Source organism: Ruditapes philippinarum, unplaced genomic scaffold, assembly GCF_026571515.1.
Source record: "Ruditapes philippinarum isolate M1 unplaced genomic scaffold, ASM2657151v2 ctg4933_1_1_1_1, whole genome shotgun sequence".
NCBI classification, from domain to species: domain Eukaryota; kingdom Metazoa; phylum Mollusca; class Bivalvia; order Venerida; family Veneridae; genus Ruditapes; species Ruditapes philippinarum.
The window spans coordinates 10218-23117 of record NW_026855390.1 but is presented as its reverse complement, the minus strand read 5'-3'; the positions used below and the strand labels follow the sequence as shown (position 1 = coordinate 23117).

General features: G+C 32.5%; 2 protein-coding genes across 4 annotated transcripts in view; one reads left to right on the top strand and one right to left on the bottom strand.

Annotated features, from left to right (window-relative positions):
* The window catches only part of LOC132743149 (uncharacterized), a 33146-nt gene extending 26479 nt beyond the window's left edge, over window positions 1-6667 (bottom strand). The window contains exon 1 of one of the 3 annotated variants that reach the window (XM_060731673.1): window positions 6560-6667. In XM_060731673.1, coding sequence (XP_060587656.1) covers window positions 6560-6635 — 76 coding nt within the window. In that variant the 5' untranslated portion in view covers window positions 6636-6667. Of the gene's footprint in view, window positions 1-2564; window positions 2694-6559 lie in introns of those variants that run through there. The other 2 variants (XM_060731675.1, XM_060731674.1) reach the window with 2 other exon arrangements.
* A 148-nt stretch (window positions 6668-6815) lies between these two features.
* Window positions 6816-8424, top strand: LOC132743150 (5-hydroxytryptamine receptor 2C-like). Its single transcript, XM_060731676.1, has one exon. It carries the CDS (start codon window positions 7134-7136, stop codon window positions 8418-8420), a length of 1287 nt encoding a protein of 428 aa, XP_060587659.1. The 5' UTR covers window positions 6816-7133; the 3' UTR covers window positions 8421-8424.
* The last annotated feature ends 4476 nt before the right edge of the window (window positions 8425-12900 follow it).

Genomic DNA, 12900 nt, shown 5'->3' with positions numbered 1-12900 from the left:
TTGATTACATTATAAAACGAGTAACAATTTCACGGCAAAATATATTTTTCTCTATATATCTAACTGGTCAGCAGTTTCCCTATATATCTAACTGGTCAGCAGATTCTACTATATGTTTAACTGGTCAGCATTTTCTCGCCTGAATGTAAAGAGCGTTAAATTTGCTGACCATATAGAATAAGAAGAGTTTTACGGCTTAAATCAATTTGAATTAATATTAAATTGGTCAGCAGTGTTTTTACTTAATTAAATGTCGACATGATTTTATAAAATATATTAAATTTGATTACATTATAAAACGAGTAACAATTTCACGGCAAAATATATTTTTCTCTATATATCTAACTGGTCAGCAGTTTCCCTATATATCTAACTGGTCAGCAGATTCTACTATATGTTTAACTGGTCAGCATTTTCTCGCCTGAATGTAAAGAGCGTTAAATTTGCTGACCATATAGAATAAGAAGAGTTTTACGGCTTAAATCAATTTGAATTAATATTTAATTGGTCAGCAGTGTTTTTACTTAATTAAAGGTCGACATGATTTTATAAAATATATTAAATTTGATTACATTATAAAACGAGTAACAATTTCACAACAAAATATATTTTTCTCTATATATCTAACTGGTCAGCATTTTCCCTATATATCTAACTGGTCAGCAGATTCTACTATATGTTTAACTGGTCAGCATTTTCTCGCCTGGATGTAAAGGGCGTTAAATTTGCTGACCATATAGAAGAAGAAGAGTTTTACGGCTTAAATCAATTTTAATTAATATTTAATTGGTCAGCGGTGTTTTTACTAAATTAAATGTCGACATAATTTTATAAAATATATTAATTTTGCATATTTTATAAAATAAGTAACAATTTCATGGCAAAATGTATTTTTCTCTATATATCTAACTGTACAGCAGATTCTACAATATGGTCAGCATTTTAATAGCATATTTTGGACTGTTTATTGTATTTTGTCACAGATAAATCAAGAATGACACGTCACGTGTGAAATTGCTTTTAATATGACCTTGGGGCATACCGGTCTCGATAAATTATCAGTTTAATGGATATCTGTAGAAAAATGGTGTTTATAAAATAATAAAAGCTAATTAACAATTTACATTAACAATTAGGTCATTATTAATTTTTGTTCAATATTACTTGTACAATTATACGAACAACAAATAAGACAGACAGAAATCACTTTATTTCATATTTGTACTAAATACGACCACGGATTTATATATATAAATCCGTGATACGACATAATAATTATATGTTGTTAAAATATACATTACATATATGTACATGTATATATTTCAACCTATGATGCATAGCTTTATACATACTTGAAACAAATTATGATTTTTCGTACATCATATTTTGACTACATTTTTAAAATTTTAACCAATATGTAACACATAGAAGAAAATTCATTAAGGTACTAAAATAAAATATTATATCAAAAGAAATTGAGAAATTTATCAATTGAAATTTTTATAATTAATATTAATCATTTGTAATATTGTCATTTTGTAAAACATCTTATTAAGTATTTCTCGACCTCGCCTATAATATCACCAACGGCAATTTGACACCTTCATGTTTTCCCTTCTTTATCTAACTGGTCAGCAGTTTTCGATAATCCTTCTTTGTTTAACTCACCTGTCAGCAGTTTCCTATACATTCTATATCGTCAGCTAATTCGTCAGCAGTTTAGTATCGCCCCTTTAAAGATCTACTTTATTTAGTGACAGTGGAATAAGGACCTGTATTCCACTGTCAAATTTAGGACAGAGGAATCATTTTGTCAAAATATATGACATTACATGTATGTCCTCTTGCCATGATTTAGGAATGCAGGTTGTGACTTACAAGTATGAGTGTATAACTTCAAACAAAATAGTAAAAAACTGGTGTGACAAAAAACAAGTTTAGTAACCTTAAAGCATAAAAAACTTTACCTAAGTTCTTTAAGTCAAAAGGGGCATAATTTTGTTATAATTCTTCACAGAATTATCAGATTATCGACATAATGTAGCAGGGAACTCTGTATTATCATCATATTTAACTTTTTCTATATGTCTGCATTGAATTTTATCAATGAATTTAATAGTTGAGACTACAATGATATGTTGAGAAAAGCAAAACAAATTATACTAATCATTACATTTCTTATTGAAAGAGGTCAAAGATTTTTAACATCACAGTATGCATGACGGCACATGATAAAATACAGAGAGTATGCCGGTAATAGAGTTGCGCCGATAATACAGAGTTACAGTACATGTAATGTCTTCTTGCCAGGATCAAGAGTTATTCATGATATTATGATGTTTCTGACAGCATAGCTGGTCAAAGTCGTTTTAAATTGCTGAACACATAATTGGCATATCTATATCTATCTCATATTTAAATGTCTAGCAAAAAATCATACTTTTAAACATATATTATAAAAATATTTATAATATCTTGTCCGAAATATAACTATCCGAAAATGAATTAATACACAAAATATGATTATCATTTGATTCTTTATGAAAGTCAACAAAATATTCTACCAGGTGAATGCCCATCAAGAACACTTGCTTCTCTTGTAACTCTACTTGTTTTACTCATTTTAACATAAATTTTGATCCAATTTTACATTTAGGTTGCTATGCAAGCTTGCCCGGTGCGCGACAAAAAAAATCCGTCAATACCGTACCTAATACCGTGTTAGTTCAACGAATAGATATCCCATACTTATGATTCTATTTACTTAAAAAATAAAGATTTCTGAATGAAATTTGAAGCATACTTATTATGATGAATATAATCACATTATTTTAATAATTTAAAAGAATTATTGATCTTAATTATTATGATGGATAGGTAAAGAAATTTTGTTTATCACTCGTATTGAAAACCCTACACAAATAATATTATAATATCAAAAGAAATTATGTAACACTAGTTACAGTACCAAAATCTGAAATATTACTTCTTTTTCTTGATGTTTCTATGTTTTTTAAGTCATAAAGATATTTGTTGAAATTAAACACTGTCCAATGCATTATGGTTTAGTGCACTTGAAGTGAACTTCAAAATGCACACCAAGTGCACTTTGTGTGACCTTTAGTGTGAACTCAACTGTATATTTCTGTTTCAGTATCAAGAAAGCACCACTCATTTTTTTCTTCAATATTTTTGCACCACATAATATGCATGCGGCCAATAACAGTTAAACAGACATTTCTATGTTCTTATTGAAAAGACAGCGATTTGAAATCTGAAAACAACCCCTTCACTAACAAAAATTGATAAGAGAAAAAGTATATTTAAGTCAATAAAGTAAAGAGGAAATAACTATTGAAATAAGATGCTAGAGTTATGGACCTAATTGTAGTCGGTCATGCATGATGTGAATAAAGACAAAGGACTATTATCTTAAGTCTAGAGTAGATATCATTAAATTTAATGTATAATAACAAAGATGAAATATTTTCAAACAAATTCAAAGTGCATAAATTAAAGAGATAATTCTGGAAATACATCAGCTAGTGTTATAAATGTTATCACATGTGAAAAAAGATGTTGATGACAAAAATGTTTTTGAAGCCTGAATTAAATCCCCGAAGAAATTATCTATATTCAAACAAAACTGTATAAAAATATTCATAAACGTGTTTTGAAAAGATATAACACGTCTTATATCGTTTCGTTTCAAGGAGCATCATCATGTGTCGAAATATCAAAAACAAAAACAAATGAATAAATTAAGATAGACCACATTAAAAAATATAATATAATAAAATATGAAGGTTGTTTGATATGTAATATGTATTGTGCGACATCTCAAAAGAATTCGACACAAAAAAGTTAAATGAACATTACGTCATTTTAACTAAAGAATTATTTCGCGTGAATGCACAGGTCATCTCGACTTTTTGTCACATATTGCCATGTTTCTGCTTTTTTGTATATCCACTGATGCTTTGTCATTGGTCCTTCTTAGGGCTTTAGTACAAGTTTTTTCTTCTCCTTAAAAATATTCTTCCCTGAACCCAGTCATGAAATACACCACGATACTATGATTTAGGAAAACCTCTGAAGCACTGACTGATGACTAAGCCAAAGCTTCTTCGGGACTTGTATCGGCGATTAGATAAGTACTTTTAAGTTTTAGGGAAAGGAAAAAGTCGCATCGGGCTAGATCTAGAGAGTATTTTGGGTGTAGGAAGGCAGTAACCTTCTCCAATTTCAAAAAAACTACTTCAGAAAGGGCGTTTCTTGAGCTTAATTGTTAGTGTAACATCTATATAGGTATATCGGCCTATAGCAATTTTGCCTTTTCGGCGCCGGAATTTGTACAGCTTTACCATCACATGAGAAGTATATGCAATAAAAGACCTTCTTCGTGCTCATGGTCCTTTCGGCAACTATAAGTCTCCTGAAATGTCAAGTCTATGTACATCCTCAATCAAACTGAGTCTGCAATTTTCATGTAATTTTGTTGTGATTAATGCTTCCGAGGGATCGCTTTGTTTCCGGATTTTTATACTTCACAACAGCAGGTGTCAAGTGCTGTAAAAAGTTGCCCCGTACTTCACTTCAGTGTTGTTATATTTTTCTGGTCCTTAGGGATCATTGATGTTAGCACTATTAAGTGTTGAGAATTGAGTACCGCTCAAGCCGGTGCTAGGGGGCGTGAGGGATGTTGCACTTATTCATTATCCCTCATGTACAGACTCAATCAAACCGAGTCTGCAATTTTCATGTAATTTTGTTGTGATTAATGCTTCCGAGGGATCACTTTGTTTCCAGATTTTTATACTTCACAACAGCAGGTGTCAAGTGCTGTGTGGCAGCTGTAAAAAGTTGCCCGTACTTCACTTCAGTGTTGTTATATTTTTCTGGTCCTTCGGGATCATTGATGCCAGCACTATTAAGTGTTGAGAATTGAGTACCCCTCAAGCCGGTGCTAGGGGGCGTGAGGGATGTTGCACTTATTCATTATCCCTCATGTACAGACTCAATCAAACCGAGTCTGCAATTTTCATGTAATTTTGTTGTGATTAATGCTTCCGAGGGATCGCTTTGTTTCCGGATTTTTCTACCGTGTTTGGTTAGCCATATTTTCTTTCTAGTTTTCTGACTGAAATAGTGAACCCATGCTAGGCCGTGAGGTAAAAACCGTAAGTAGTGTGGTCTCTCAGGTAGTCTGTCAAAGGAGTTGGTTGGTATCACGCTGTTAACTTCTATAGTGATTGTTATTCTATTTCTACTTTGAACATTTAAAACTTTTACTTATAATTTGAATGTAAAAACACTACCTCTACATAGATAAATAAAATCACTGTAACATTTCAATACTGTTGATTTCATTAGTAAATTGCAAGTTATTTTTTATTATAACTAAGTTACAATAGCAAAATAATAAATGGTCAACAAATGAGCACAATGTATTTTATCATTCAGTACCAGTTTCAATATAATAATGTAAATAAGTACAAGTTTGAAGTAGAAATCATCAAGAGTTTTCAAGACCTATTTATGTTAAAACCGTTTTCTAAATTATATATAGATAGATATAATTTATTAACATATACACATTTGTACAAAGTCATAAATACAAAACACGTAATACATGATTCATAAGTCATGGTACGATCATATTGAAAACAAACATTATTAATTTATATCTCCTTTAATTTAATGTATTATAATGCTTAACGCGTGTACCTTCTTTAATATTCAACACGGAAGAATAACGTTCCAGTGAACCGTGACTCAATTCAACAAGCAGTTAAATAATCTATTTCAAAGTGTAAAATGTTAATAAAAACGTGTAATATAGATCAACAAAACTGGGTTCTGCCTCTGAAGTTCTGGTCTAGACTGAGCTGTTTAACCAAAAGGAAATGATACTAGGAAGGTTTCAGATACAGGAGAAAAAGCAAATCAGTTTAACGTTTGACATGTTCAAATGAAGGGGCACCCATGACCGAATGTTCTATGATCGTTGACATTGGCCCTTTTGTCCCTTATCTATGGGAGTTTGAATCCCGTCATTGGAATGTGAGGAAGCTAGCCAAAATAGCTTACGACAGGTCGGCGTTTTTACTTATATGTAACCGGTACCGTTGGCCTAGTGGTTAAGGTGTCCGCCTTCGGATCGGGAGGTCGAAGGTTCGAGCCCCACGGGGAGCGTTAATTGAAGGATGAATGTTTCTCGTGGGACTCGTTCCGAAATGGCCGCTTCGTGAGCCGCGAGGTAGTTAAAATGAATGGTTACCGATTTCAATCCGCCTGGCGCCTGGCATAGTGGTAGGAATTGGGAGGTACATGGTATGCAACCAAAATGTGTCTCATAAGTCAAAATGGCTGGCCCTTTCAGTAGGGGTGACACTATAATAAACAAGACCTTTACCTTTTTTTATATGCCTGACATTATACACGAAGGTACAACTGATGTCTTCATTGGAAAGCCACTAAAACGCAACATAAAGTCGAAATTTATTTAATCGGCATTATTCATAGTTAATGAAAAGAGATTACAAGTTTTAATACATACATGTAGTCTTTTCGCCCGTACCGCCACCAACTAAAATAACACTCGTATATGTACTATTAAGATTTTGGAGATTCATGCGTGAAAACTTAAACTTTTGCTAATGGGTTATTTATTGATATACGTTATTAATATTGGTGGAGAAAATAAATATTCAGTTGCACTTCCCTCTTGTGAGAAAACATAAAAATCATAAAAAAGCAAGTCAACTATCTTAACTTCCTTCATATTGAAAATACATTTATATTTGTACAGTTTGCATCAGTTATCTACATTCATACACGAAACCTCAAGATATAGAATTACTTTTAACAATAACAAACTTATCAAAAATCAAACATTTCAGACATAGTTATCTAGTTTTAAACAGGAAGTAAACACCGGGTATCTATCTAGAGTGAAAATTTTATGAATAAATGCATTTATTTGAGCAAACAAATATATCAATAATCCATTTCAAAAGTGCTTTGAATGTAACTTTTCATATCTTTCGAACTATTTGTCAAAACGTTAATGAAATTATTACATAAAATAACATGATCAGCCACGGATAATATTACATAATTATACAGTAACAATGGGGTATTTCAAACAGGTGAATACTAGTGATTACAATATGGAACTTGCAGAGGATTTAAATGATGAAATGACTCGAGCTGTACTTCCTGTAACTATTTTTGTTGGGATAGAGGTGATCGCAGCTTTCTTTGGAAATATATTTGTGATCTACGTGTTCCTGTTCCGATACCATGTCTGTAACTTCCGTTACTTTGTTTTGTGTTTAGCCATTACCGATCTTACAAGCAGTTTGACTACGATGCCTGGAGAGATGGTGACACAGCTTTATTGGTACGTGTATCCAGTACCGGAATTGTGTAAGATCAAGTCCTTCTTTAATGTCTTCACCGTGTCGGCTGAAGCTCTGTGCCTACTTACAATTGGCGTGGACAGATATCTGAAAGTTTGTCGACCTCTTGGTCATCAAATGAAACCAAAGCATGCTATTATTATTTGTGGATTGATTTACATAATTGCATTCATATTAGCTATCCCTGTGTACATCCTTTGGGGAACGCACGATAAGGAAATGATGTATAAAAACCAAACAATATTAGTAACTGTATGTGAAAAAGATGAGAAATGGCTAGAAACTAACCACCCTCTACAATATTCTGTAGCTATAGAGGTTATCATATCAATATGTTTATTTATAATGTTTGTATTGTATGTATTTGTGGTTAGAGCACTTTTGAAAAACAAACGGTTTCGTGCAAACGCGCCGGGAAGACATTATTCGCCTCCAAATTCAAGCAATCCGATCGAGATAACTTCAACACAGGAAGTTAGTGAAACGGACACTCCTCCAAGAGAAGCTTCTACGTCAGGTAATATAGAGCACGAAAATGTTACGAAAGGTGCGAATTCAAAGTGCAGGGAAAGTAAAGTTTCAATGACACCAGTTGATGATGACCATGACAATCGCATGAGACACAGTAATATATTAACTTTGATAAAACGAACAGAAATCGCCGACAAGGAAGACAACTCTACCCAACAAAATAGAGACGCTGTGCATAATACATACCACATGCTGTCACGTGTTCGCAGAAAAACATTGATCATGTTTATTTTAACTGTTGTTTTTATAATAACAACAATATTATATCTAACGCTACTCTCGTTTATAGCGAGATCTATACTTGACACGCTCAGCGACAGCGGCAAAGCTGTCTATTTCTTTTTCTTCCGCCTTTACTTTATCAACCACGTGATCAATCCAATCATTTATGGCGTTCTGGACCCACATTTCAAACAAGTAGTGAAACACCTCAAAAGTACAATTTCAGCAACATTTGGTTACTGACTCACCTAAAATAATTACGTACTCGCTTCTAGTAACTTTTCCCAATACGGGACTTATATACATGTATTTAACCAATTACTTCATGAGCATTTCGTGAAAAATGGCTGTTTTCATTGAAAAGTCACCCGTTACAAGTTCAAATTGCTATAAAACTATAAAAACTGCTTCAATACTAATCAAACTTGGCATAAATGTTGACTGGACCATTGACTTTTTAACAACATGCTCAGTCTTAAGTTTTCTGTTACCATGGTAACGAGGGAAAATCTCAAAATTGTCAAAAATCACTATTTTGCGTTGATTTTTTCCATCAAAATTGATTTCAAAGTGCTGCAACTTCTCAATGGATTGAGATAGAGTCAAAGGCTTGTCATTTTTAGCCTCTCACAAGTCCAAAATTTTCTTGGCGATGAAGGGGACTGCCGCCCCTTGAACCCCCCCAAACAGAAGGGGGCACATCCCCTTTCTGGCAACCCCCTGATGTACATTTTGGATGGGGGCGGCGCCGAAAAAGTGCTCACTTTTTTAACAACATTTCTCAAACGGAAACATGTGTTTGGGGCCCAAACAGGACTTTTTTCACTATTTGAGGCCTAAAAGAGAGGGGGGGGGGGGTCGAAAGTGTGTTGTTTCGCCTATATATGAGGTAAAGAGTTAAATGGTACCACTGTCTAACACCATCGGACATATAATATTGAATTTAGGACTATGTAATTAACTATCTGGTCAGTAAGTAAAAAGATAAGTTTTGAGCACAAGTGGGTTTAATTTGCTTTAAAGTAAACAAGTCTAAAATTAGCACATTCCATTTTATTTTATTTATAGATACAATCGAAATATATCATTCAGTTATTTTTATGAATAATTGCTTGAAAAAAATATTGCTAAAGTTCTCATGGATTAAATACGACCATTAATTTTTATATGATGAGTAATAATATTTTGTTATCTGCTGTATGAATGTATGTAATATCGGATCATGTATCACACATTTTTAACATGTACACGTTAATTTAAGTGTCAAATGTATGTTGCACAACTTACAATCTCGATCTTTTTGCTTTATTGTCATAACTTTGTTATGTCTTTACGGATTTCATTTATACTTGCACAAAAAAGACTTGCGACCAAACATAATATATTATATAATAACATAACATAACATGACATAATATATTCAATAATTTTAATGTGACCTTGACCTTTAAATGACATTGACCGTAAATGACAAATTAATGAGATACTCTTGGATTTTTTTTGTCGTTTTTTTCTCCTATAATTGGCTATTACTTTTTTTTATTTATGAATGGATTAACTGTATATTTAGACACAAAACCTTTACAATCAGACCTTCACGAATACTATTTTATGACCATTACATTGAAGGTCTATTACTATTAAATCTTCTAACTGGCTGTAACATTATAATTAATTAATGAATAATCTCCATACTTGGACAAAACAAAACCGGACAAGTCTTTTAAAAAGACTGAACTGACCTCGACCAAACAACACTTGTGACCAGACGGACATGTTGAGTAATTTAGATACGACCTTGACTGGTAAATGACCTTAATCGTCAAAATCAAATAACTGAATTTTGCTTATATTTCTAAACTTTGTCATTCATTTATGGAAATAAATAATACTTTGAGATTAAGGTTAATGTTAACATCAAGAGTTTGTGGTATAAGTCCAATAAGGACTTTGGATTTGTATATATTTATCTATGTATTTCTGTACTGTCTTGTTTTATGTATTTGTTTTGTTAGCCACTCTTTAAGGTCATTCTGTGTTCTATTTGATGACATCAGTCAAATTTCATGCATGTTCATCAGTTCATTTCATTTTTAACTTTGCATAATATATTTTTTTATCTTTCATAATATATATCTTTCATAATATATATTTTTTATCTTTATAAAACTTAAAATTTGGAACATTTTGTTAATTATGTATATCATCCTTACCCCTAGTTAGTAATGCCAGACAAACAGGACGCTTTCATATTACATGTATATATACATGTTGATCTTCACCTCATTTTGAACTAATTAAAGTAATATTATGCCCATTCAACCGTATATATTGTAATTATAAATATTTAGGAAGTTTGTTTTAGAACATCGTTCTTAAATTTAAGAACGATGTTCTAAAAACAAACTTCCTAAATATTTATAATTTCATTGAACAGCTATCATTAAACCAACAATTTTGATATGCCGGCGTGCCGCATACAGTACTTTCAGTGCTTTGATTATATACTGATTTCGATGGATATTTACAGAAATTTGCTTGAGCTATGTTACTTATTTATCTTTCATGCAAAGAACAATGTATATGATAAAATTGAAAGGAATTTTGGCAAAATGTAAACTTATTTTGACTTTTACCTGTTCGCTCAGTATTAACGCTTGGCATAATATTACTTTAATTAAATCAACATGTGTCACATTTACAACAGAAAACTATTAAAATATCAAAATATATGCAGAGATCATATCCAAAGTTTGACGGAAATGGCCGAGAAGATGCAACCGAGATACTACAATGTACAAAGCACAGTGTAAAAGAATACAAACCCAAAGTGTATTAAATCTAGTAGAGTTTGGATAAGGAACTTTTTTTTTTCAACCAGCAGGTCATTGTATAAACGATGGTTAATTATGGTGGCTGATTTGGTACGCTTTTGTGCGTCTAGTTGGCGCTAGCGACAACACGACAAAGCGCCAAACGGTGCTTTGTCGGACTTTCGTCTTGTCGTCCTGTCGCTAACGATGCACGCCAAACGGCGCGTTGTCGTGCAGCGTGTTGTCGCGATGTCACATTGTCGCTCGGTTCAAATCGAAGGATTGGCTTACAAGCCAAGCGACATCGCGACAACGCCCCGCACGGCAACGCCCGTTGGCGTGCTTTCGCTAAGACGGACGCAAGACGAATCCGACAACGCGCCTTTTGGCGTTTTGCGTTTTGTCGCTGCGCCAACAACCACAAAGCGTATTTAATCACCACAATATTAATTTTTTAAAAGTTTGGGCATCTTTTAAAACAAAAAAAATTTTTCCCAACCCATTTAATCAAACATACTACAACTTTTTAATTAAGAAATTAATGTTTACTAATAAAAAAACTATAATTTACAGATCAATGAGAAAGACTTTCACTTTTATAAAATTATTTTTGATGAGAATAAATTTCGCATAGGGCATTAGAAGATTAGAAATGAAAGGTATCAGTGTTTATCAGGTAATCTGCAGGACTACTTTATTGATGCTCGCGTATCAGTGAGCCGAGTGGTACGGTTACAGTCAAGTAGTTCTTTAAACAAACTAACACAAACTTCCTTATCTAAAACAGATAGAGGCGACAAAAACAAAATCAATCAAGGCTCGTTCACTCGTCATACTATTAAAAATTACATAATGCATTCGTTTAAAGACGAAAATTAGGGAAGTAAATATAATTTTATTTAAATAAGAATAAGAAGAGAATTTTTGCAGTTTTATATATATTTTATTATGGAATTAAATTTACTAAAGTTCAATAAATTTATTGAAAAAATTTTTAAAACAAAAAAAAAACACCAAAAAAAAACCTTTTGTAAACCGTAACATTAGCGCTGTTTTGTTACTCAAATAAAGTGCATTTATGCACAGCCGTGCAATACCGTTTTTGCATTCAAATTGGCACCTTTAAAGACAGTGATCAGAATAAAATATCTCGAAATATATTAGAAGTAACATAATATGTAAAGTTTTGTTAGCTGCGATATGTTTGAGTACGTCCACTGTTCATAATGAATCGATGTTACCAGTTGAACGAGGCATAACAAAAACGTCAACATGACATAATTAAACCTTGATGCTCCACAGTTTCTACTTCTTTGTTCGTGTGAATGTACATGTGAAGAAGTGAAAGTACATGTATATAGTACTTAAAGTGTCAATTGTTCTTTTAAAAAAATAGTCCATTCTTTACATCTAGATGCATTGAAACACTTAAAACATAATTATAAATTGTTATATTTAACAGTAAATATAAATTGTTATATTTAATATCAATTGTTAATTCGAAATGGATGAAGTCAATTTCAAAAATTCAAACTCTACAATGTTTGATAATGGAACGTACGCTAATGATGTACAAGCAAGCACTATCTCAGAAAAAACAAATATGTCGCTGGCAGAACAGCTGAATGAAGAATTTCAAAAGGCAGTATTACCAGTCACTGTGTTTGTTGGCTTTGAAGCAGTTCTCGGATTTTTCGGAAATTTACTGGTACTCTATGTGTTTTCATTCCACTATCACGTGTGTAACTTCCGGTATTTCGTGATGTGTTTAGCGATAATTGACCTCACAAGTAGTTTGACCACGATTCCAGGAGAGATTGTGACGCAGTTATATTGGTATGTGTATCCTCAGCGTGAACTGTGTAAGATAAAATCATTTTTTAATGTTTTCACGGTATCTGCCGAAGCAA